A 27,312-nucleotide genomic window follows, 5' to 3' on the forward strand; every position below is an offset into this window, starting at 1 on the left:
ATATCAAGACTAAACCAAACAGTCATATTGTTCCAAGAAGCCAGGCCTTACTAATTTGAGCAGCACTGACTCAAGCAACTAAATATAGTGAGGCAGGTCCAAAGAGAAGCTCTAACAACCCTAGATGAAAATTCAAAAGCCATTTCAAAGTGGATTATTTATATTATAACAATTAACCTAATCCGATATTACTCTGAGACATTAGGAATAAAACTCCACAGCAGTCTACCAACTTGCCTCATCATGGCAGTTGGCTCCAAATTTCCCAAAGAAATCAGAAGACGACTTAACATCAGTGGTTCTGACTTCCTTTTCACACAGTAATTATTACAGTATGTTTTGGAATTCACATAATGCATGATTCTTGAATGTCTAAAATTTAAATCAAACAGGAGTCTTTCCTAATGGCAGACAGGTTGTATTTGTGATGATGCAAAAAGGCATTTTTATGCAGCACAGCTTATTACAATCTGTTGAAATGCTTCCTTTCCCCTTTCCCTTTCTACCATACAGTAAGCCAGAGGGAAAGCAAAATCGCATTGGTGGTAGGAATGAAGCCAGCCTTTGCCAATAGTTAAAATACGTGGAAGGGTGGCTATGTGCAGAGAGCTGTAAGACACCCTGAACTTCAACAGACCAAACAGAACACTTTATGATTGCTCACATATCTACATGTGGTGCGGGCCTTAATAACTAAAGGCAATTTACTCAGCAGGTTTCAAGCACTTCTCACACACACACAAACACACAAACACGCACACACACACACCCACACCCACACCCACACACACCCAGGAAAAATCCCTGAATGGAACCGCGGACAAGGGCTGATCTAGAAAAAGCAGTGCTAGAGTGCCCTCCGCTGGCACAGCTCAGGCAGGGGATAGAGGGTTGCTCCTCTAGTCTGAAGGGAAGAAGCTGAAAGGAGGACATTGAATATTTGAGCAAACGCTGAGAAAAATCCAGATGGATTTCTTGATCCTTCACTACTCATGTATGACAGAGCATCCGGAAGAGCGACTCTTAAAAACTTACTCACTGTTATTTTACATAGGTATGGGCAGAACATCTATTCTTTGTCTCTTTCAGTGTCTCTTTGATGTGAAATTCCATCTGGATCTCAGCTGGTCAGAAAATCCCTAGAAAAGGAAATAATTAAAGTAAGTTTTAATCTTAGTCTTATCAAAATTATATTTTAAAGTGCATAATGATTGATAATTAATGTCTTCATAAATAGTCTTCTTTTGAAAGCAGAGAAATCAATTTACTTAAGTGCTTGTGCTCATACAGAGATCACAGTCAGAATCAGACAATGAGAAAACACAGAAAATATTTCCAAATAGTGAACAATATCTGGTCTTTTCTAGGTACCAGCAGTGTCCCAAAATTGTCTCCTGCTTCACACAACCTATGTGTATTTCACTTATACTTAGAAAATGATACAGCACATGCACAGTACAGGGTCCAGTGCATGAAACCATGAAACAAGGAGAGACAGAACTAGTCACCCAGCCTGTCATGCAGCCTCATTTGTCACTGCTCCTTTTCAGCACACTAATAAAACATGCATTTGTGACTCATCTTATTGCATAATATTCTGTCATTAACTACCATTGTCCAAGTTTCCTCCTCAAAGCTGATTCAGAGTGATATTTCATCTCTTTCTCTTTTGTCTCCTCCCACCCTTTTACAGTGCTCAAGGACCACTCCTTGTGTTTATCAAGAGGTACACTACTTTTGTGCCCCTAATCACCAAGTTTTGTTCTAGTTTTGTATGCTGTTGGTCTTGTTAGGAGGCAATTACTAAACAGTTTAAAATTCTATTTCAATAAATAAGAATTGCAATGAGGCAAGTGAATGGTTTGCCTTAAGTGCAAGCAATTCCTTGACATGGCATTCTTTGTTGCCATCCCTATATGTAGTTAAATAAAAAGAAAAAATAAAACCAAGCAAACAAAACAATAAAAACCACAAACTAAGAAAGGAGTCTAGGCTCCAGAGAGGGATCTGGACAGGCTGGATCAGTGGGCCAAGGCCAATGGGTTCTGCACTTGGGTCCCAACAATTCCTTGCAGTATTATATGGCTGGGGAAGAATGCTTGGAAAGATGCCTGGGGGAAAAGGACCTGGGGGTGCTGGTTGATGGTGATGTGCCCAGAGAGGCAAGAAGGCCAATGGCATCCTGGCCTGTGTCAGCAACAGTGTGGCCAGCAGGAGTGGGGTGGGGATTGTCCCGTGTACTCAGCTCTGGTGAGGCTGCACCTCAAGTTCTGTGTCCAGCTCTGGGCCCCTCACTACAAGAAGGACATTGAGGTGCTGGAGCATGTCCAGAGAAGGGCAACAGAGCAGGTGAAGGGTTTGGAGCACAAGTCCTGTGAGGAGAGGCTGAGGGAGCTGGGGGTGTTTAGCCTGGACTAGAGCAGGCTCAGGGCGACCTTGTGGCTCTCAACAACTGCCTGAAAGGAGGGTGCAGCCAGGTGGGGTCTGCCTCTTCTACCAGGCAACCAGGGACAGGATGAGAGGAAATGGCCTCAAGCTGCACCAGGGGAGGTTCAGGTTGGACATCAGGAGGAATTTCTTCACTGAAAGAGTGGTCAGGCACTGGGACAGGCTGTCCAGGGAAGCAGTGGAGTCACCATTCCTGGAAGCATTCAAAAAAGTGTAGTTGTGGCACGTGGGGACATGGTTGAGTAGTGGACTTAGTGTTAAGGTAATGGTTAGACTTGATCTGAAGTGTCTTTTCCAGCTTAAATGGTCCCATAATTCTATGATTTCATTATTTGAAATTTGTCCAATAATAGACCTGTCTGGCATCCTCTGGAGGGCAGATTCCAGAAGCATCCAAGACATCCCAAAACAACAGGGAACAGCACACTCATAGCACTGTAGTTAAATATAATAATAGACTCATGGAATGTGTCAAATTGAAGGGATCCATAAGGATGAACAGGTCTAATTCCCACCTCCTTGCAGAAAACTATATGACTAAAAGTATCATCCAAAAGCTCCTTGAATTCTGACAGGCTGGCTGTAACTAAAAAAAGAGAAAGAGACATCAGAAACTGAAAGAAGCCTATTGCAAAGATCTTGTACCACACAACAGCTAAGAAAATGAGGTGCTCTTAATAGATGTGTTGACTGCTCACCTTTTAAAAGGGAAAATCTGACAATACAAGTGTCTGTAGGGGCATTTTGTACTCATGACAATTTTTTATTTAAAAATAGGTTATGTGCAAATATAGGTAATTTTTCCTCTGCTGCAAGGAAATTGATAATTGTTGTAAAATGTCTACAGAGAACCCGAACCTGAATTGTATTTGATATACATGCAAATTTGAGTGATCCTTGGATTTGGCAAAGTAGGAACTTCGAGTCATGTTTTTTCCTTAAAAAGAAAAAGACTAGGTTTTACTTGTTAAGAAGTTTTTGAGATGGACCTTGCAGATTTCCTTTAATGGGGTATATATGAAAAAGAAAGTTCCTTCTGTACATCAAACCACTGTTCTAATGCAATTTCTGGACCTGCAACTTTTCCAATTTATAATACATTTATTATATTTATATCTCATGGCACTTGATGAGATCTATGTATGAAATGGAATCAAATGTATGTAGCACGAATGCAACATTTTAAGCCTGTTTCCTCGAGATGTCAGGCAAAAAGTGTGTCCTCTCAGAATAAACGTTGGTATTTAGTAGGGAACAAAGGGATGGATTTACCCTAACTAGGAGCTTTTCTGCTAAGTCATTGAACACAGGAAAAGTGAGATCCCACTTTCTGATTCTTCAAAGCACAGACCACAACCAGAGCCAGTGTTTGTCGTCTTATTGTAACAGGGATTGGCAACATCTCAACTGTATTATTTTAAAATTTCCTCACTGCTACAGAGGGGAGGGGAGGGGAGGGGAGGGGAGGGGAGGGGAGGGGAAGGAAGGAAGGAAGGAAGGAAGGAAGGAAGGAAGGAAGGAAGGAAGGAAGGAAGGAAGGAAGGGAAGGAGGAAGGGAAGGAGGTTCGGCCCCCGGGAGGAGCTTGGCGGCGGAGTGGAAGTGACCTCACTCCCGGGAAGCGCCGGGATCCACTCAGCGCTGGAGCACCGGCGGCCAGTGCGGGCGCGCCTTGCGAGCAGCCAATGGCAGCGGCGGCGCCGCTTGTTGTCGCCCCGTGAGGCGGCTGCGCCCTGGGCTCGGTGCCGCCGCCGCCGCCGCAGGAGGGACCCGGGAGGCCCCAGGCCCCGGTAGCCGCTCGCCTCTCGCCGGCCCCGCAGCCCCCGCGGAGGGCGGGGAGATGCAGCCCCCGGGCGCTCAGCAGCCGCCGCTCTACGCGCCCAGCAGCGGGGACTTCACCTTCGTCTCCTCGGCGGACGCCGAAGGTGAGCGCGGGGCCGCGGGCAGGGCCGCACTCGCTGTCCCGAGGCAGGGGCTTGGCCGGGCCCCGGGGGAACGGGCCGTTCCCGGGCCGCGGACACAGGAGGGGCCTTCCCTGCCCCCCGTGCCGCCGGCCCCGCGGTTGGTGTCGTGGCTGGGGGCGGAGCGGGGTGGCCGAGCTGGCCGCTGCCCTGGGGCCGCCTGCCGCGTCCGCGTCACGGGAGCAGCAGCAGCGTGGCAAAGGCGGCCGTGCCCTCCGCTTGCAGCTGCTCTGGAAGCCGGGGCCGAGAGTGTCCCGGCTAGGTGACATAGCCGTGAGCACTGTCACTGCCTGCTCCTCTGGCTGCCGAGCTGCTGGAAGCCCGCTCTGTTTTTTGTCTTACCGAAGCCACGTTTGCTGTAATGTGTCTGCGCCGTGTCTCACTGCGGCACAGTCACGGAGCAGAAAAGGAGGCCGTGTATGTAATTTAGGGGGTGAAGCATGGCCTGTGCCAGGCTGCTGCACAAACAGCAGTGCTGTGCCAGCATGCCGTGAGGATGTGCCTTCAGACTTCGAAAATGAACATACAGGATCAACATCGTGCAAACTTACTTTGTTAGAGAATATTTTTTAGGTCTCTCCCCATTTAAATAACAAGGATTCTACTTTCATGTGTGTATTTAGTTACTCTTAAAATTGTGACTAAGGAATCGTATAAATCCTTACTCATGTGTCCCACCCTGGTAAGGAATTGCTGAAGTGGAGAAATTACTGTAGAATACCTGTTCTTTAGTGAACTTCACAGTCCTTCTGAAAAGAAACACAAGCCGACAGTACTGTTGTAGCTGTGGCGTTTTTTTGTTGCTGGGTTTTTTCTTTTTGCTGGTTAGTTTTCCTTTGTTTTGGTTTTTTCTTCTTCACCTTGGCCTGAAAAGGAATCCTTGTACCTCTGAGCAGAAGCTCTGTGCTTCTTCTCTGGAAGTATTTGTTGGGCAATGCTGAACCCAATCCAGTAAAACCACCTTTCTGGTAGGTTGTGTTGAATCACACTTGGCTCTGTGTTTTTTATGAACACAAGCAAGATGTGATCTCCTGTGTGTTCAAGTGTAGTCCTGTCCTCAAAGTGCTGGATAGACCTACCCTAGCAAAGAAAAAATAAGCAAAATTAAGCATCGTGATATTTTAAAATTAAAATACTGTGCATTGCACTCTAATTTTTGCATGTTTCCCAAATCCCAATCCATATGAAAAAAATAAAAATTAGCTATACTGTTTCCCCGTCTTATTTCTGTGGGAGCTGTATGGAAGAAATCTGGGGAGATGTTCACAATTAGGTCACCAGACAGAGTAGAAAGAGCCCTCTGTTTGGGGTTTTGCCTCTTGTACTGCTTTTTCAAAATTAAGAGTCAAGACTGTTTTGAAAGCTGGTTTTCTACAATGCTTCGTTGAAATGAGGCATCTGAGAGACTTTGGGTTTGCTTCTGTTGTGTTCAGCCTGAGACAGTAGCAGTGAAGGCACCCAGAGTGTCACTAGGAACCGTCAATGTCATCAGTTCTTGGCAGATTTTCCAGTTGCCCTGCAGTTAAACGCCTCATTTAAAGCAGCCTGCAGAAGAGGAGGTGACCAATCCCTTTTCCCCTAGGTTTCTGCAGCTTTTGTCTTGCAAGACAGACTTAAGGTCATGTTAATAGATTTTATAATTTAAAAGTATGGTTGCAGGTATTCATGGACTGCTAAAAGGAGTCTTAGTAAATACGACTTGTGTAGGAGTTTTTGTGCTTCAGAATGGATTGTTAGTGGTCCCTGAGAAAGGAGAAATACGTGGCTGGTGGGACTGCTGTGTTTGCTTCTTTTGACAGCTGCATTTATGCACAGAGTAGCACTCCTTGCAAAAAAGTGTTATCTCGTAGCAGAAACAAATAATAACATCATATATATATATATATATATAATGTTAATGTCATTAAGACAATATATATTATATATTTTCTTAATAACATTAGGGTTCCCCAATCTAGAGAAAACTTCTGAGGCTTCAGCTTGATTAAGGCATTGAGATTCTTCTTTTTCCCCCCCTCTGTAAACAGCAGAGGAAGGCTTTGCTTGAGGCTGGTGAGAACGCTGCGTGTGCTGCAATTGGGAAGAGCAAAGAGAAATTCCTGCTTTAAGTTACAGTGATCTTTACCAGGGTCCTGTGCAGATGGTGTTCCAAGAATCAAAGGGGTGGATCAGTGACTCTCATGACTATGAAATAGTTGAAAAGCTTTTGTGGAGAAGCTGGAATCTGAGTGGCCTAGCAAGCTGGTCTGGGAAGAACAATTCTGTTGAATTAATTGCGATACTGAATGATCAACGAACACCTGAGACATGTTGGCTAAAGACATTGAGATTCTGTTACTGCACAAATTGTTTCTATAACACTGTAATATTTCCAAAGTGGATGTTGCAAATGTAATCTACAAATGCGGCCTGATGTGCCTCTGTGAGTGTTTCAGAAGTACTTGCTGTAGTTAGGTGTTCTGGGAAATTTGTGCTGAGGAACCTTAATGTGTGAAAAACACACAATGATGATAAGGCAAAAGATATTTTCTTTACCTCTCAGTATATTTATAGTAAGCTGGTACAAAATATTTACACATTTCTGTTTGGATTTTTCCTTCTTAGCAGATAATGGAAATCCATTATTTCCTAGAGAAATAATTACTCCCTTCTTATGTATCTTTTTCTTTCATCAAGTTGCCTAATTTATTTTCCTATACTATTTTTTACTTTCTGTCCATATATAACTGAACAAAATGAGCAAAAAAATTAATATTTATTGGCAATTTTGCCAAAACCAACCAGAACATAGATAAATTGCTGTTTGTTTTGCTTAGTACTGTGGTAGAAAAAGATCATAGTATATCAAAGAGAAGTTGTATAACTGTATAACTTCTAATTGTCTAGAGCCTAAGGATCTCTGATAGCATTCTTTCTCTAGCTTTTTCAGCTGCATTGAAGGCAGGCTACGAATTAAAACATCTTACAATGTTTTCCTTTTATGAAAAATTTGGCATAATAGCAGAGAGTGGTTTTGGCTGAAACAATGCCACTATTAAAAAATGGGTACCAAAAGAGTTAGGTATGATCAGAAAAAAATTATAAATAATCCACAATCTATAGCATGCTGAGACTCTCATTAGTGTCCTCCTTTTGTGCCTTTAAACACTTAATGATGAAGCACAAATGGAAGCCTTTCTGTTGTACCACAACACTGTGTCATAAAACAAGAGTCCCATCTAAAAGCTAAAACCTGGTATTTGAGACCTAACCCAACATTGTTACTATTGCAATAAAACCACCAGTACACTTTCAAATTACGTATCTGTGAAAGTATAACTTTATTTTGTAACTTTGACTGTTTTATGGTCATGACCAACACAAGTAGCTTCATATGTTTGTTGTTTATCTTCCAGTACTTTTAAAATCAAATGGCTTTTGGCAAGACATAAAAAGGTCTATATTTTTCTCCCTTTTTCTTTAGATCTTAGTGGTTCCATAACAACTCCAGATGTTAAGCTGAATCTTGGAGGAGAATTCATCAAAGAATCTACTGCAACTACATTCCTAAGACAGAGAGGATATGGTTGGCTTCTGGAAGTGGAAGATGATGACCCAGAAGATAACAAGCCACTCTTGTATGTTGTAATTATTTCTGAGTATCTATCTTTATTAGCTGTGTTGGGATAAGAAACAACTTGTAGTCTCTGATTGTCCCACAGCCTTGTGCTGTGACTAGAATTCTGTTTGACAAATTACTTGACCAATGAGTGTTTTCTGGTGTAAGAATGAAAACATTGTTTCTATTATGGATTTTAATCTCTGTAAGTATAAGCCTATATGGCTTTTCTGCTTTTAACTGTTGATCTTGTACTGATTTTTTTAAAAGAGACTGCATTCTTTGTATCATTTGCATTCATGTTTCTGGATATTGTGAAAGAATCAAAGACTAAGACAACCCCATGGGAAGCCTTCTGCTAAGTAAATCTCAGTCAGTTCTGTCAGTTATTCTGAAGCAAAAGCACTGTGAATCATGGTTGTTACAGTAGGGATATTAGAAGCAAGGTAGCACAAACTTTATAATCTCTATGTTGCCTATTACTATAAAGCTAGATTAAAAGGCTGCTAGTGCTGAAGGACAATAATATCCTTAGAACTGGAAGTCTCGCATCCATTGTTCTGTTCTAGAAACCTGGCTGGCTGAAGAAAGTTTGTATCTTAAGGTTATTACATTGTGAGTCAGGCAGCCTGGTCCTTGTTCTGCACCCAAGCAACTTCATTCTCACTGTCTCAGTGTTTTCCTGTGAATTAAACATAATGATGCTTTAAAAAATTGGAGTGAGACAGAGAGTACTCTGTAAAGCTCAGATGAGAGTGTTGGGAGACAATAGATATCTGGAGAGCTTAATGACAGTGCTACTTGAGAACTGGCTTAAATTAAAGTGTGCAGAAGTAGGTCCTTGTGTGAATGTCTGTTTTGTGAACCTCTAACTTTTAATTAATAAACAAACTTGTGTAGTGAGGTTACAACATAGGAATTCTGACTTTAGTGTGATTTTGTTGTTTTGATTATTCCCAGAAATGTGTCATAATGAATTCTTACAATCTGAATCCTATTAAGGATTGAAAGAACAGCAGCCTGCTAAGGGAAGTTCACCAACACAGGGCTACAGTGCAAATGTTTTGTTCAACAAAGTGAGATTATTTTTTTTCTACTTTCTCATTGGGCAGCCTTAGTCCAGACACTTATTTCCTGATACAGCTACCATCACTTTCAGTCGAGTTAGCTGTCAGCTTCATGCAAAAGACAATTTATTCACATGAGAAGCTGTCAGAAGACCTAGACAATGAGAAATAATTATTTCCATGTAGCAAATATTTGTATTACACAGTCTACAGAGTAAAATATAGGTCTGCTACATCCTTTTTAGGTAAATGGTAGCAAATAGATGCTTCTAGTCTGTTCTTTAATTCAAGGATGGTTAAAGAGCAATTTTTGTTACTTAGTCACCAGTTAGTAATACCACTTATAAAGTAGTTTTAGTAATAATAATCCAAAAATTGCCTTGAGGGACTGAATTTAACACTATTTAATTTTTTTAAACAGAATTTGTGATGAATCACATCTTTGCATTTTTTCCTCACATCAGCTTTTCTGAAGAAAAAGCCAAAAAACAAAGCCTTGGACAAAACCTTCCTAAACGGACTTAGGATATAATTCTACATTTTTCTTCACTGTGTTCTCAAATACAGAGCAGTTTATCTGTTGGAAGTGTCTTGCAACTCTTCAGAGTTCCTCAGTCATGCCTGAGGTTCTGCACATAAAGAGGTGGAATTGCCCATTGCTTGGGAAGTGTGATTCCTTCCCCATGAAGCTAGTACAGTCAGGGCAGCATGTCCCAGGGTCTGGGCAGAAGAGTCTTCTGGCCAATTTGTATCTGCTTGCAGAGAGTTTGTAACAGGAAGCAGAGAAGGCAATGAGAGAAGGGCAAGATCTGTTGATACATGTTGGAGCTAGTTCAAGTGACTTTTATTTATTTTACCCATAGTGGACACAAGCCAGAAATTGAACAATAGGCATAAACTGGTCTGTTGAAAACTACTGTTCTTGAAGGAAGCTAAACTCCATTTTCTTTTAAAAAATTAGTTTTACATTATGTATTTGGAATGGTTTAAGGTTAGTGAATGTAATAGTGTTCTTTCTTGCAGAATTTGAAATAAAATATTTTCATAGTAAGTGTGCTCATGGCAAACTGCTTGGCATAGGAATATACAGACATTCTTCATTGTGAGCATGTCTTTGACTTGTAGTGTGTCACATGTCCTGGTGTATCTGAAAAAACCCCTCCTATCTTAATGCAGACTCAGGGTATCACAGAATCATAGAATGGTGTGGGTTGGAAGCGACCTTAAAGATCATCCAGTTCCACCCCCCCCTGTCTTGGGCAGGGATGCCTTTCACCAGTTCCAGTAACTCAGAGCCCCATCCAGCCTGGTCTGGATATGCTGTGTATGCTTTCTGTTGTCAGTCATGTAATTTGCTTTTGAGTAATTAAATAAATCTGTGTTCCAGCAGTTGCTGAATGCAGCATGAAGTTATGGTGTTGCTTTACTGTGGATAAACTGTTCCTTTGCTAGTCGTGGCTTCAGAAAGCCTTGTGGCTGATAGGAGACTTGCTCTATAAATCTACTGTTTGCCCCTGTACTTATTTTTTTAGTTTTATTTCATTACTGTGCTGTATAGTAATGCTCACTTGCTTTACAATTTCAGGGAAGAACTCGACATTGATCTGAAGGATATTTACTACAAAATTCGATGTGTGTTGATGCCTATGCCTTCTCTTGGGTTCAATAGGCAGGTAGTGAGAGACAATCCAGACTTTTGGGGTCCTCTGGCAGTTGTCCTCTTCTTCTCAATGATTTCATTATATGGACAATTTAAGGTAGGTATAAATCTTCTGCCTAAAAAGAAATCTGAACTAAATTTGGGGATGTGATTGCTAAGCAATTTGCATTCTTACGTAGGTAGAAAGTCTTTTTTTCACATACTAATGTGGGGCATTTCAAGTGCCGTTTCTCAAGTTAATATGTAGAAAGACAGCAGTTAGGAATGTATTAAATAGCCCACGGGTAAGTTAATCATGATGAAATGTCAGGTTTGTTTTTATACAGTAAAACAAAGGAACAATGTGGTTTTTAGAGGAACCAGATTGATACTAATGGGTTTATAGTCATATTAGTGAATCTTTCCATTTTAATTGTGACCTTTTGTTAACTTGCTTTTTATTGCTAAAAAATGTTAGCAAAAAGCATTTCTTTGGATGGCATGAATTCTAATTTCCTGACAAATAAAGCTGCTTATTTAATTCATGCTATATGGCTGCTTTTATCTGGTGTATTTAATCTTCATTAGTGATGTTTGCTATTTTGCCCTCCCTGCTCAGTTACAATTAAATAACTTTCCTCTGGTCAATAGACTTTTCCATAATTCCTTTTGAACTCCAGGGTGAATAGCTATTCAGAGGCATTGGGCATATGTAATTGTCATAAACACCGTTATCTTTTTTCTTTATCTTCTGATTAAAATAAAGAAGTGTTATCATTTATAGTAACAATTTGTATGTAAGCCTAGGTGCTCCTGCATTAGAAATCCTTATGACTAAATGTGTGGTTACAGTTGTTATAAATGTGACCAAGTATGGCAATAAGCTGCATGTAAACCAGCAGAATGTGCTTATGCAAGGATTCTTGTGAATGGTGGGATAAAATCATTCCCTTTGGGACCTCTGGCTTCCATATGGCATACAAAATACTGACTAAGAATTCACTCAGTAGCTTGTCTCTATGAGGCTTGAAGTGAGTAGACTAAACCACTTTATTGTTCAGGTCTTCTGGGTGGACCACTCACCTGTCTCCTTGGCAAAGCAAGGAGCATTCCTTGACCCTGGGACAGATGAACCACCTCTGCAGTGTGTGTACCTCCTGTACAGGAGCACTGGCTCTCATGTTTCTTAGGAGCACTGGGTTTACCATATGGATGCACTAGTGCTGTATACGTACAAGGAGGCAAAGCTAGCAGCCAGCAACAGGATGACTGACCGTACCTGGACTAGATGAACCCAAAGGTGGGCTCTAAACTGGAGAGAGATGAGCACTTCTGCTCTTAGACTTCAAACTGGTCCTCTTCCCAGTCAGTGGAGGAAAACAGGAAGTAAAAAGAGGCTATGTGCTATTTTCACAAATAGAATAAAGCCACTTCTATTGTTTTTAGTGCTGCTGTGATTTTTAGCTGTTTTTTTCCTATTTCATTCTTCTGGAAATATGGAACTTCTAATTAAGCAAAGTATTGAACTGAGTACTGGCTTAATTTTTTAAGTTCAGTCATTGTACGTTTGGAAGTACATAGACTGAACTTAGACTGTTGTTTCCTTCTAAAAAGTTGTTTCAGAAAGGAAAGCTCTCCTTCTGGTCCTCCCAGTGGCTCAACACCAAAACCAGCTAAGTTAATTTGAAGGATTTTTTTAAGCCAGAGAATGACTTTCGGATTCCTTCTGTAGTTTAAGAGCAGTACTATGAAAGAAGCAAGAAAAAATAATGACAGATTTGGTCTCAGGAATCTGAGGCTCTTTATTAAGTTCTCATCATCATCAAGTTCCACTGAGAAGTAAAGTCCTATGTCTTCTGAGCATTCTCAGTTTGAGTAAAGGATAAAGTGGCATCTTTATAAGTGCAAGGAGAATTCCAACTGCTTGTATTGGTTGGGCTGACTTTTAAAAACAGTTTGAGCCCACATTTTGTAATAGGTGGGATATGAAGACATTTAGGGTAGTTTTAACTCAACTTCCTACTCCTGTTACAATACTTACAGACCACATTGAACATGCATTCCATGTACACTAAACTTACCATTAATGTGACTCTGTAAATGTAATTTCTGAACTTCATTTGTTAATTACACTGTGATACTAAACACTGTTCTTGCCACAATTCAGAATTCAGTTTTGCATAATAAAATCCTTGACTGCCGTGAAAGTGATTATGGAAATGCATTTTCCTTTTTCACAATGACAATTACTCATATAAATGAATTGTTCTTTATCTCTCAAGGTTGTTTCTTGGATCATAACTATTTGGATATTTGGATCCTTGACAATTTTTTTACTGGCCAGAGTTCTTGGAGGAGAAGTAAGTACCTGTATGTGAAAATTATGTAGAGGGAGGTAATGTAAAGTCTCTTGACAGTGTTTTTCAGCAATAGTTGGGTTTTCATAGTGCTTGGGTTTGGATCTTGTAGCCAGCTAAGAATGGATGCAGTTGCTAAGTGTCAAGTCAACGTTTCAGGTTTTCAGTCTCCAAAATGAAGTCTAAAATACAGAGATCATCAGCTAATCTCTTGGTGCAGTGGATGGTGTGCTTGCTTCCAGATTAACAGTCTAGAAATTTGTGCTGTGAACCCTGGAATTCTAGCAGCTTCCTGTGCTCCAGAACTGAAGTCCATTCTTGAGGGAGAAATGCTTTCAAGTTTTTGGTCACTGGACTAAATGGCAACTTTTTTTTTTTTTTTTAATGGGGTGCTAACAGCAGATAGATGTCATTGTGTGTAAAGCACCTGCCAGTGTTTGTTTTCATCCTTGGCCTGATGCAGTTCAAACCCATCAAAGTATGAAAGACAGGGCATGTTTCTCAACTGCAAAGCCAGCTGGAGTTGTGGCCTGCATCCCTTCCTCCAGCTGTTTGCACCAGCAGGGTTGGAATAGCTGCTTGAACTGTTTACAAATTGACTTATTAAGCAATTCAGGTGTAAACAACAAAAAATGACTTCGAGCAAGGTCCACAGACAGCTGCAGTGGAACAGTCAGGAGAATAAAACTTCTTAAAATGGATCTGCAGCATAAAATGCATTGAACTGTGTAGTTGGGAAGAACTAAATATTCAGTGATGCTTTATTTTTATACTTTTACCATGGATATTGCATTAATGATGCACCAGTATTGCAGAGGTCCTATGTTGTTTACTTTAATTTTTAAAATTTTTTCTTTAAATCATAATTGTTAGAGTCTTCTTTTGTGAATGCTGTTGTGAAATAAAAAGTTTTTTATAAATGTGATTGCATGGTATTTTTCTGCATTTTAACACAATCCAGAGGCCCTTAAATCAATCTGGTTTGTGGCTCAAAATGGGAAATCATCAGATATATAAACTGGAGAAAAAGTATAGGTTTGCAGATCTTGTCATGAAGGATCATCATTCACAAGAAAATGCTTGCAAGATGCCACTACTTCTCCTGTTAAATCCAAGAAGCCTAGCTGTGCTAGGATCATTTCAGACCATAGTAGGGGAAAATCAGACATTTCCTTCTGAAGCTAAAAGTAGTTATGGAAGTACTTGGAACAACTCTGTTCTAGATAGTCACAATAAATTGAAGCTGGAAATCAGAATTCTGTGCCTTACAGGGATCAAGTTTTAACTCTTCCGCTGACACCAAAAACATTCATGTGCTTTATGTATTTATTTATGTATAATGGATATGAGCATGTTAATGCAGAAAATTATGTCTTTGCTGCTTTTGACAACCAGGACTACAGCTGGTCCTTGAGAGATCTGTTGCAGTTCTATGCTCCTGGGTATCATATGTAAATGCTTCCTTTGAAAGTGATAGTTTACAGTTTTTTGGAAAAAAAAAAAAGGATAACATATTTCTAATTTTAGGGTTTAGCATACAAAACCAATTTTTATACTAGTAAGCCTCCTTAGGCTGAAATTTCCTGAGTATAACACATTATAATTATTATTCATAGTGTTATAACAAAAACAAAATGTATTTGGTGACAGAGATTGAGTACTGCAAAGCTTATTTTTATGTGCTTGAAAATTTCAGGTTGCTTATGGCCAAGTGTTGGGTGTAATAGGATATTCCCTGCTTCCCCTCATTGTCATAGCACCTGTACTTTTGGTGGTTGGATCATTTGAAGTTGTTTCTACACTAATAAAAGTAAGTTCTTATAATCTATTGAGAATTTAGTTATTTTTAAGTCACTTTCTTAACACTTCAAGTACTCTACTCAGGAAAACATATGATGTGTCAAAATTTTCAGAACTACAAAGCGAGCTCTGTGATCCTTTTGGATAGCATGGTGGAAAGTGAATGGGGTTTTAAATGTTCCATTTGAGTGCTTGGGAATATACAATGCTGTTGCTATAACAACACCTGTTGTTACTAGAGTAGCTTGTATTTAAGTATTTTGCTGTGCTCTAATAGTTGCATTATAAAAAAGATGGGATTCTCATGTTGAGAAGAGAATGCATGATTAAACCTCAGAATGAAGAATCTGAAAATAAGCTCTCCCTTCCCCCATGATCCAGATTATTTTTAGCCACTGCAGCATGAATATGACGTTAGTCATTGTTCTGAGACCTCCCCGTAGTGGTATCAGTACAAAGCTCTCCATACCCTTTGCAGAGAAGGTAAGGATTGTTCTGATTTAGAGAGGGAGAATGTAAGGCACAAAGAATAACCTGCCTGATATCACCTGCTGCTGGACACCTTTTAGAGAAACATTCCCTCAATGATCCCAGAACAACATAATGCTCTTGAACACTCCCAGTACCTCTTGAAACCCTTTAAGGTAGCCTGTGAAGTTACTGCTGAGCCTGGGAAGGTTAACTGATAAAATTCTGTTACGAGCTAAGCTCTACACTTTCTGGAGGTTTGTTCTGTTGATTTCGTTATTTCTGTCCCTTTAGCTTGCTGGCAGACAGTATAATTGAAGCACAACTAGAGTTATGATAAGTAACAAAATTGCTGTATTTGAGATTTGATAATCTGGGAATACTGATAAATGATAGAATGTAAATCATTAACTTGCCAGTTAACTAATAAATAACTTCAAAATAAATACATGTTCATGAAACCTCTGTTACTTGATTACTACTAATAGCCTCATGTTAACTTCATGGTGAATCTCTGCAAGGTTCTTATCTTTGCACTACTAGTATGAAAATGCATTACAAGCCCCACATGGCCAAAATTTCTTGGGCTGTGACAAGCACTACTCTGTAGCTGGCTCTGTGTTGTACTGAGAGAAGTGATTTTTACTGTGGTATTTGGAGAGACTTTCTTGTGGTTACAGCTAAGACTGTTCGTCTTCTTTTTCAGTTGTTTGGAGTCTTCTGGGCTGCATACAGTGCTGCATCATTACTAGTTGGAGAAGAATTCAAGACCAAGAAACCCCTTCTAATTTATCCAATCTTTTTATTATACATTTATTTTCTGTCCTTGTATACTGGGGTGTGATCTAGTGTAAGATGTGGCCAGAAACCATATTTCAGTCACTTGCAGACTGATAATGTGTGGGATTAAGAAGGCTGGAGATAATACAAGTGACTGTTTTGTATGCAGTTGTCGAGATGTTTTAAGATGGAAGAGCATATTTGTGTATATTATTTAATGAAGCAATTGTAGCTATATAGATTTGTATCAAAGTTCTAGGTTTGTTTAAGACTCTTCAGATTTTAATGAACAAAATAAAAGAACCTTGTGTTTTATAACAAAGCGTAGCAAAACTGCAACTCAATACCTGTGCCAAAAGCACTGGGACCAGATTACTATATTCAAGAATTAAAAATGAGAAGTTAACTGTTAACAATCTCAAAGTGCAATTTTTCCTTTAAGCTTAAACACAGCTGGCTTTTTTTGGCACAGCAAATTCTGTAGATAATATATATTTATGAAACAGTCCTGATTGTTCACAGAATAGTCTGTATAATCAAGACAAAAAGATACTACTTTTAATTTAGTGCCTCAATTACTGTGATTTGGCTGTTGAGTTTTTATAAATTCCAATTTGTTTTCAAAACATGTATATACTGTGTATTTTGTATCTATGGCTTGTGTGTACCGTAAATACTCCTTGGTTAAGGATGTATATTGGGTTTTTAAAAATTGAAGATACAAGTATTTGAAGTTTTCATTTACTATCTCTGACCAAAGGAGCAAGATACTTACCGTGTGACATAACTAATTAAAGTGCATATTTAGAGAATCAAATTATTTTACTTAAAAGTATAAATTTACAGAGAAATGGGTGAACACCTTTCTCAACTCTAGTGCTGGCCTAATGTTGGAGAAAAAAAGATGATCTATCAAATTTGTGTGATCTTTAAACAATGTTATTTTATGATGACAAAATAAAAATACTGCTTCCCTAACTATGTTTTACAACATCTTGCTCTGTTTTGCTTTTAATAGCATGGTATTTAACATGCCTCCTTTTTTTTTTTTTTTTTTTTTGCCAATACTGTTAACCTCCTGTAAAGAGAAATAAGAAAGATTTGAGATTTGGAAGGCTAGATTCTCCCTCCACTAAACAAGGCAGAGTTACAGCCTTAGTAACAGTTAGAGTCTTGCTAATTTTGACTCTCCAAGGATTATGTAATTATGTGATGACATGTTAAATATTTCCTGTATACTGTGTTGATTGCTTATGTAATGGTCCTTATGGTAATATTTCTTCACAAGGGAAGTCCACTGAAGTTCACTTTGTATGGTACTAACACAGGCATTTGCAATCTTCAGGATGAATCAACAAATAGCTCTGAAGGTTTGGGTTTTTTTTCTGGCAACAGAAAAAAAGCATTTCCCATTCTCCCCGTCCATCCTTTTTTTTAATGCTACAAATAAAAATCAGCCATGACAAGATTATAGCAAGGGCTGTCTTGGATCCCTGATGGACATATTTCCATATCAGAACTGTAATTTTTCAGCTTTTTAGACCGTGTAACTAGCCAGGTTGGTAATTTATTTTTACCAGTCATTACTGATGCAAAATACGTAATTAAATTCCAGCTCTCCCACAAACCTTTAGCTTACTCAGTCTGCTTTCCTGGCTGATTCTTGTGTTGGTTTTAAACAGAACCACTTGAAGTTACTGCTGGACATAAATTGTAGTGTAATACTTGAGCTTGTAATACATAAAAAGAGAAAAATTGGTAGAGTGATTGACTTTTCACCTGATTTTTGATTTCTGAATAAGTTGTGGTGGAATTAATGCAAACTTGTACTAAATCAATTTATACCAGCAGCAGCTAATTTCTTACCTACAAGTGCTTTGAGAGCATTCATACCACATTCTTAAAAAAAACGGCAGTTACAGTGTATTTGAAAAAAAAGCATATTAGCTTTGGAATCTTGCATGATAATCTGGTTTTACCTCCTTTTTCATGACTTACATTCCTTTTTTTAACAGGAATATCCAACTGTTATTATAAGACTGCACCCAGCCCCTGTGAATGCATTTAACTTCTGTCCCCACAAAGGTGAAGGGCAAGAACACATTTAGGTTACTGGGCTGTCAGACAGCTTTAAGCTTAGTTCCTCTTTGCATAGTTCTTCATGAGGTGTGCTGTGCATCTGAACTGACTATAAATAAGGATGCAAGAATGTTCTATTGAATCTCCAAATACCTCCCTTTCCAGTAATGCTCTGTGAAAGTTATGGTTGGAATTTTAACTGTTCCCTTCCACAGACTTTGCACATGTGTAATATGCAATGTAGATAATGCACTTAACATAGTACATATTTTGTACCCAATTGCAGATTTGCACCTTTTAATCTTAGTATCTTTAGGGTCACTTTTTGCATAAATTGTGCAAGAAACATTCCAACAGCTTTCAAATTATTCTGATAGTTTGTAATAACTTTGCATTCAACAAACTCATATTTTTAGATGAGGTATGTGTGTAAATACAAGATGTATTTTATAAAAATTTTGAATTAAACTTGTTTACAGAATCTATGAAGCTCATTTATATTTACTGACTTAGTACTGAATAATTCATATTGATGAATTAGGGCACATCCATGTTCCTGTGCATGCCACCAATTTATTCATGCTATATACCGATAGCTTTGAGGCTATAAATGAGTTTTTGTGATAATCAACATACTGCTTCAGTCTGTCAAAACTGGAAATTTAGAGTATGTCCATCTAGCAAAAAAATTGTCTTTCTAAGATGCAACACCTCATTTTGGGGTGGTGACATGGATATTACACCTTGGTGAGACATGCATTTTGAATGATCTCTACAGAGCAGCTAGACATGTACATCTTGTTTCCTCTCCTACCCATCAGACATACTCTGCTGTTTATCAGAAAAATTATACTTTGAAAAGTTGATGGAATCAATTGTTAAGACAACATACAGCTTGAGATCTGCTGTAATTTTATCATTGTCCTTACTGGTGTTTAATGTTTTGCTCTCATATAGCTGCTTATTTTGTTCTCAGGACAATTTTGATTAGCCTTGGTGGCACACCCATGTGGGTTTGGTTTGGTTTTCTTATTTTTTCTTCACACACTGTATTTCTTTAAAAATTTCCCTGCCTGTGCTAATGAGGGTGCTTTTAATAAAAACATTCCATAGAAAACTTTGTATTTGAAAATTAGCTTTAAGACCATCAGTAGCCTAAAATCTGTGTGTAACATGTCACATCGATCAGATAAAGCCTACGGCAGATAAGTAATATTGTACAGATAGGCTGAGCTATACAAACGAAATTGATGTTTTAGTGGGTGAAAAGGGAAAATCTCAACAAAATACAAAATATTTGATTAAACTCAAGTCATTTTCGAAGCACTTCTCCAGAGCAGAATGCTCTCGTGGGTGCAATGGCTCCTGCTGCCGGCCCGGGGCCAGGGCCAGCCTTTCCAAGGGCAGCGTGCCTTCCGGCGGCAGTGGCATTGAGGCATTGTGCCTTTGTCCCTCCGTACCAGCGCTGAGGCCACTGACACCGGGGCTCTCTGCTACGCTCGGGGTCAAAACACAACCGGTGTGGGAGCCGGGCTAAGAAACACAAAGCCCCGCTCCGCTTTCCCTGAGGCGGCAGCGGCGAAGGCGCTCGCCCATTTACGACCCAAGTTTTGTCCGAAGCACTAATGACACGGCAGCGGCGAGGGCGGGGATGGCCGGCCGAGGGCCGGGATGGCCGCCCCGGGTGGGGACGGCCGCCTGGAGCCGGGATCGCCCCGGGCCGGGAGCACCGCGGGAACGGAGCCAGCGCGGGGTGGGCGGCGGTGCCGCGCATGCGCAGCCCCGCCCCTGCCCCGCCCCTCGCGGAGCGGCCCCTCGCCCCCGCCCCCCGGCGGGCCGCGGCCGCTCGGTTCCGCATCCGGCGCGGCTGTGTCACTTCCCGCTCACGCGGGCGCTCTCCCTTTCCCCCTCTCCCCGGACCCGGATGGTGACTGGCGGCGGCGGCTCCAGGGACTGTCAGTGAGCGGCTCTCCGCGGGCCTCTTGTCCTGAGGGCGGCGGCGGCGGGGGCCGCGAAGATGGCTGCGGCGGCCTCCTGCTCCTCGGCGGCGGCGGCGGCGGGGCCCGGTCCCGGTCCGGGCTCCTGCGAGTGGCTGCTGCTGCGGGACGGCTGCCTGCGCTGCGACGCCGACGGGCTCTGCAGCCTGTGCTATCACCCGGCGCTCAACGCCATCCTGGCCGTGACCGCGCGCGGCGCCATCAAAGTCATCGACGGCACCTCGGGGGCCACGCTGCAGGCGTCGGCGCTCGGCGGTGAGCGGGGAGCGGGAGCGGGAGCGGGGCCGCACGGCCGCCGAACAGGTGTCGCGGCGGGTCCGGGGAGATTCGGGAAGGAGCGGCCGGGCTCGGCTCGGGCCCTGCGTGCCGGAGGATCCCCCCGGCCTATTGCCACCCCTTTTTCTTTTTGTGGCCTGAAGGGCCTCCCTGGGCAGGGAGGTGGTGGAGCCGCCGTCCCTGGAGGTGTTTAAGGAGAGCCTGGACGCGGCACTCAGTGCCGTGGTCCCGTTGACGTGGTGGTGTTTGGTCATAGGCTGGACTCGGTGAATCTCAGAGGTCTTTTCCAACCAGAACCTCTGGTTCTCTGTTCCTACTCTTTGGGGCAGAGATGCTCATGTAAACAGTGCCGAGGCGTTTTATTTCTGTAAAGCATGGTTACTGAAAGATTAAATAGGGATGGAAGGCTGTGATGTATAGGGTATTGTATTTTTTAATTTTGCTTTTGCAGGTGTTGTTGTAGATCATTAACGTTGAACGTTCCAAAGATTAGAAGCAGCATGTTAGGCAGGACAGGCATAGTTCTAATTCTTATTGATACATGATACTGAAATAATTTATTTATTGAGCATTATTCTGCTTTTTAAAGAAGGCTTACTGCTTAAAAGTGTCATTTGTCCTGTGGCTTAAAACAGTTTAAGCTCAGAATCCTTCATGAAGTTATTTGGTGACACGTTTTTGTACGTGTTTGAATAGTTCTTCAGGCTGTTGACTCTCTGGACTGTCTCTGGTGGTAGTAACCATATCCCTGCTATTATGTTCAGGAGGCATGACTGTGTACTGGCTTTGTAGAGGCTTAGGCTGTAGCATCTCCATAACTATGAAGTAACTTTATTTGTTGACCATTAGTGTTTCTGCACTGTTAATAAACTAGCTCTGTAGAAAAAGATCTAAATGCCATTAAAAGCTTTTGTTCCTTGTTCATTAATGGCTTTTAAACTGTGGCACTTGTCAGAATATTGGCAATGGATGGTGGGTAGGGTTATTTGTCTCCTTGTGAGTCCAGCCCTTGGAATAGAAAGATAGGCTTCTTACCAGTTGTGTGCCTCCATATTTAGGGTACTGAACTGTAAGGTGCCTCCGTACAGTTGTGTGCTGCTAATAAGATGTTGCTTTGCTGAGTGGTGGTGGTGAAAGGTTGTTTGCTGCCAGAACGTGGTACAGTAATGCCAAGAACCACATGGGAATGCCATAGCCTAGGCAATATGTACACATTCACCTTGAAAACCAGTAACTGTATTGCAAATGTCAAACTGAAGAGAACAGGACAAAAATTGCTGATTTCCTTTCATTGATAAAAGTTGGTACATTGTATGTAAAGGTTAAGCATTTGGGGCACTTGAAAAAAAAAGTTTTGTGGAATTATTAAGAAGGTCCCAGCTGCTTTTGTTGTCAGTTGCTTGCATGGAGAATGAGGCTCTTGTGTGGTGTTTCCTGCATTGTTCAGATTCAGATCACTCTGCTTCTACAATTCCCTTCTACCATGCTGTCTCCTAAACTGCTTTTTTATTAATAACTTGCTTATTTTCTTCAAGCTATTGCAGGAATTTTAAAATTGCTTTTAAGTTGTGGATGAAGAGGGCATAAATAGAGGACTTAATTTGTAATTGGCTGTCTGTGTAGGAGATGTTTAATTCTCAGATGCAGAAAAGGAAGTGATCTGTAAATCAAAGTGGTTCTACAATTTGCTGTGATAGAATCCTTGCAAAGGATTTGACTCAGTATTCAAAATGCAAATGGAAATTCTCCCCAAAATAGTAACTATTAGAAAATAACATATTGCTTTGCTTCTGTTACGTACGTTCAATCATGTATACTTCCTTTAGTGTCAGTCTTCTCTCTGACAGCATGGCTGTAAAAGATGGGTTCTACTCCTCCTCACATCAAACAACAGAATTACTTGCAATCTACCCAAATTTTATCTATGCAGTAGAGCTGATGATTTTATTACTGGGGAAAAAAAATGATAACCTTTAGTTTGTAGAAACTTCAGATGAAATTTCTCGTGGATTCAGACCGGCATGCTGGTCAGAAATCTGGTGCATCTCAGCAGTTGGTGTCTGTTGCGGCTATTAGCAATCCTGTTCACTCTTTTTCTCTCTCTCTCTCTTCCTTCCGTCTTTGGGAAGAGGAGGAGAAGGGAATTTAGCTGCTCTCTGATGTCTGCCTGCAATGTACAGTGTGAGCTCTTTTAATGTAGGATAGTAGTAGCTGGACACTCAGACGTGTAGACCAACTCTGTCTGTGCTCCCTCCCCTGCCATAAATGACAGGTCAGAGGATATTGTTGCTTCAGGGACTTGTGGTACTATAACTAAAAATAGAGTCTCTAGGAATTAAAACTGCTTCTCCTGGGAGACTGCTTGTCCTCCTTGGGAATTGAGGCTGCAGGTCTTCTGCCTTGCCAAAAGATTTATGTTGGACAGAAATGCTGTTGCTTGTTACCCAAAGAAAAACAAAATGTAGCAGGCCTCTTTCTAGAAAGCAGAGCAAGGAAAAGATTCTCCTATCAAGGCAGGATAGTGGAGGAAAAGAAACACCACCAAGCCTCAGTGTGTTTTGTATCTGCAGTCACAGTTCACTGCGGAAATATATATTAAGCTTTGAGCTCATTCTTTTTGAAAAGATTGAACCTGTGGAATGCTGAATGTGGTAGAGCAGTGGAAGCTGCCTTCGTTAGAACAGAAATGCAGATTGCTCTTTGGTGTGTAAAAGAGCAAGGCAAAAGATTCACAGCCAGAAGACAGTCCAGTTCTAGATGGGCTCCAGACATTGGGATGTGGTCTGTGTGCTTTGGTTGCTCATGTGAACTTGATTGATCTAATGGATGTGGTGATCCAGGGACTGTTCTTCTGAGCCCAGTCTGAAGGAATTCAGTTTGGATTGTTAGACTATGCTGAATCTTCAGCAGCTCTGTCTCTTGAAGGTGTGTAATCATCTTTTATCTGTTTCCAGCATGAGCCCTGTAGGCCTGTTCAAGGGGACCAGGCCATTTGCAACAGCCCAGAGTGTGGTAGTGCATAAAAGTAGGGGGAAAATCAAGTACCACTAACATTAAGCTCTGTCTTACCTGGTCATAAGGTTGTCCTTTTTTTTCTGTCAAGACTGTTGCATGCACACTGCATTTCAGAGAACCAGACGGGAAGTGCAAGGACAATTCTTGCGATTTCTGGATGTTCTGCATTTCTGTTTATTCACTTGTAGTGGTTAGTCAGGACTGGTTTTGAATCTGTCACGCAAGTCTATCAAGTACTTTATTTTCCCTCTTAGACATTTAAATATTTCTGTGGTTTCAGTTTCAAGTTGAACGCTGGTAGCCAAAAAAGCATAAATGAAGAAACTTCAAATACAGCGCTAGAGATGAGCCTTTTCCTTGGCCTCAGAAGAAGCAAACCAAAACAGCGAGACAAAAACCCCTGAAGAATCTAAACAAACTTCCAGATTAGTCTTGAGTGACTCTCTTAGTGTTCATAGAGGTGTTCAATTTATCAGTCCCTTCTATTTACAAATAAACAAAGAAAACTGCCTGAACTGGAAGAGTGCTATTACTCCCAGAGAATCTTTAGTTTCTTATTCTTTAAAATAAGAAACTAAAATGTACCATCAGATGGACAGTGACCATCTTGAATGTTCCAGTAGGTATTTCTAGTTTAATTTGATGTAGCAGTACCTTGTTTGCTAAAATGCACAGTGTTTTGTAGCTAAGGCCTTCTAAATTACTCTAGAGGCCCTAACAGGAATCAAAACATAGACTTCTGAATCTGTACAGGGAAGGATCTGTTCATGGTACCAGTTTCTGTAGGGGAAACAGAGCTTCTGCCTTATCATCAGAGGCCCTCAAGGGCTATTCCTCAATCAGAAGAATTTAGAAGTAAATAGATCTCAGGCCAGGAGCCTTACCTGTGCCAGCAAGTTCAACTCCATTGCCTGTCAGTGTTCCCTTTTGGGAAGTCTTGTTTTTCTTCAGCTGTCTAAATTATGGTGTCTTGGAAATCTCTTAAGAGGTATCCAGATTTGCTTCTTTCTTTTCCATGTGATGCAGAAGGCAAAACAAGAGGAAAATACTCTCTTTTGCTACTTGGAAGTCATAGAGGGAATTTACACTTACAGTAATATTTAGGGAGAAACTGTTGGGATACTCTGTCATCCAATTCTACACTTGATCTATTTGAAGACACCATCAACAGTTTCAGCTGTTTGAAGCTCACTGGTAATACTGCTCAAGTTCTCCTTCATTCCTCAAAACTGGGGCTAGTTTCTTCCATCTTTTTTTTTCTTGTGTTCTTTTGTTCCATTATGAAATAAAGATAATGATGATAATAATAATAATGAAGCCCCTTGGTCTTAACAGAGAATTTCTCATCATATAGGGAATGTTGTCAAATCTAGTGATGTGCTACAGCCCACCTTGCATTTGTGCATTCTTGAGTGACTTCTAATCTGGGTGAAATGATTTTTAAAGAGATCATCTCATTTATTTATGTGATCTTAAGATCATTCATGAGGTGTCTTAAGCATTTGAGAAAACAGGATAGGAGGACTGTTAGATTTGAGTTCAGTGTTTTATACTAGCAAAGGCTCTAGACTACTGTGAGTTTCATTTGTCTGCTAGCTTAATCAGTGTGTCAGATATCCCTTCTTACTTACCAAGCATCTTGCCAAACTGTCAAAATGCTGCTAATTGATATTTCCAGGCTCTGCTGAAGCACATCTGGATTATCTTCTGCAGAAGCCAGAAGAGAGTAAAATTAGAGATCTTTTCTTTTCACGTAGCTTTAAAGGGATGTTTGCATGTCCATGTTTCATGCAGGGATTCAGAAGTTGTAACAGGCAGCAATGCAAGCATATGTTATGTTGCCAGGCATGATCACACAACATTTTTTCATTTTATTGACAGATCATTCATATCTGGACTGATGGATTCATGGCTGTCACTGCAACAGCAGAGCAGTATTATTAAAGGTTGCAAAATGCTTTAATGTCAGATAATCAGAAAATTCCTAGATCTCTGCATATGGACTTTGAAAAGGGTTTTCTGCAGGAAGACAAATCCTGAAATGCTTCTTAGTGACTTGAGGAGGAAACACTGTGCTGAGATTTGTGTCAGGGATTTGAACTTTGACTACCTGTCCTAATTGTCCCACAGGTAGTTAAGGCATTTCTCATTGATATGAAGGTTTCTCGGGGAAAAAACTGACTTTCACCTCAGTGCTGATTATTGTCCAACTTTGGTCAAGACAGCTTTTAATCTGCCTGTATGATATGCTTCAGCTCAGCTCCCAGTGATGTTGTGTACTGTGTTGTGTAAGATGTAAAAGAAACTTGGCAGAAATATATCCTGACAGATAACTGATAGTTCAAATCCAGAACATTATGGAAAAAGCAGGTGTATCTCTGTTGGACTTCAAGTAATGAAAACATGGAGAAGGCTTTTACTCATTGTCCAGCCTAGTCATCGTTCAAAGCCTGATCTTTCACTATTCTGAATATGCTGGTGATCAGTGGTTTGGATCTAACACACTCTCTTGTCCTGTAGTTGGTCCTTCCTGGCAGCCCACCACAGTGTTAGCTGGCCCAGTAGAACCACTTTCTGAGTCTTTAGTTGCATTGTTTATAACTATGTTTTTATGGTTGCTGTTGCACTGATATCCATAACTTAAGTGAAATAAGACATCTAAAATTTTATAAGATAGGGTGTAAGAAAAATCTGTCCTAGATGAAGATTATTTTTTAATAATTATTAGGCTTGATTTTTTGGTTTCAGGTCTTCTTCCAAGTTACTTTCAAATCCCAAAACAAAGCTGTCCATCCTTGCTTTTACAAGCATTCTTTAATTTTCCCTGAACGCTATGATGTATTTCAAAAATGCTTCTTAGGCTGCCTTGAAGATGGAGAAGAGGCTTGCAATCATGTGGAGTCATGAGCAACTTTTGAGTGTATCAGACTGTCCCAGGTCATGTTGTAAGATAGTTTTTTTGCATGTTGTCTGTTCCAGTGGGATTGGTAACTTTTCACAATTTTTAAAAAAATTGTAAATAAAAGATTTACTCATGGGTTAGTTCATTTTCCTGATGGTTCTTAAGTGATGCCACAGTATTGCTTTCTGCTGTTAGAAAGCTGTCCTTTAAATAGTTAATGCTTTCTTAATTACACTGACTGCTTGCAGTCACCAGATGAGTGCTTGTCACTGAGTAGAAGTTTCAAGAAAGAACAACTATTGGCCTGAGTTGTTTTACTTGTGAAATACAGATGAATACTAACGCTTGCAAGTGCTTTGCTGCCTTGTCTTTGGGAAGAGTATCAAGATTTGTTAAGGACCCAGTGTACACTGCCTGTGAAAAGATAGACAGGAATACTGCAGAACATTTATTTTGAAGATTCCTGTGCCTGTTGGGGAAAGAGCACTCCACAGATAAGGATGATAATCAATAAACATTTTGCATAACAAAAGTTTAGAAGTGTTAAATTATGAAAATAATAACTTATCTGTCATATCAGTATAAACACTATTATGTTTAAAATTTTCTTGAGCTATTTGCTAGGGCCATTCAGGGAGTATTGATAACTTTCTAATATGTAGCTTAAGAGGGAATTGGCTTAAGTTGTCTTGAAAATTGGTAGTGTTAATGAAAACATATCCAATGACAAGTGCTGGTTAATGAAGGCTTGCATAGCATCCAGTCTGTCAGCAGTTCTTCAGTCCCCTGTACAGTCTGGGGAGGGAAATCTGTTTGATCCACTGCACTTCCTTTCATTTGGCTGAGCATGAAGCACTCAGGATCTTATTGTTGCGTTTGACAGCTGTACCAGAACAGTTTGGCAAACTCTTGTTTCCTGGCAATGGG

General features: G+C 40.6%; 2 protein-coding genes across 2 annotated transcripts in view; both read left to right on the top strand.

Annotated features, from left to right (window-relative positions):
- The first annotated feature begins 4,083 nt into the window (after positions 1–4,083).
- Positions 4,084–18,676, top strand: YIPF4 (Yip1 domain family member 4). Its single transcript, XM_036380644.2, has 6 exons — positions 4,084–4,371; positions 7,871–8,024; positions 10,658–10,829; positions 12,994–13,071; positions 14,765–14,878; positions 16,043–18,676. The coding sequence occupies exons 1-6, from the start codon at positions 4,287–4,289 to the stop codon at positions 16,178–16,180; spliced, it is 741 nt and encodes a 246-aa protein (XP_036236537.1). The 5' UTR covers positions 4,084–4,286; the 3' UTR covers positions 16,181–18,676.
- Positions 18,677–20,197: 1,521 nt separating this feature from the next.
- The window catches only part of BIRC6 (baculoviral IAP repeat containing 6), a 175,842-nt gene continuing 168,727 nt past the window's right edge, over positions 20,198–27,312 (top strand). Inside the window, 1 exon segment of the mRNA XM_036380755.2 lies at positions 20,198–20,447. Coding sequence (XP_036236648.1) covers positions 20,213–20,447 — 235 coding nt within the window. The 5' untranslated portion in view covers positions 20,198–20,212.

This window comes from Molothrus ater, chromosome 3, assembly GCF_012460135.2.
Source record: "Molothrus ater isolate BHLD 08-10-18 breed brown headed cowbird chromosome 3, BPBGC_Mater_1.1, whole genome shotgun sequence".
Taxonomy (NCBI): domain Eukaryota; kingdom Metazoa; phylum Chordata; class Aves; order Passeriformes; family Icteridae; genus Molothrus; species Molothrus ater.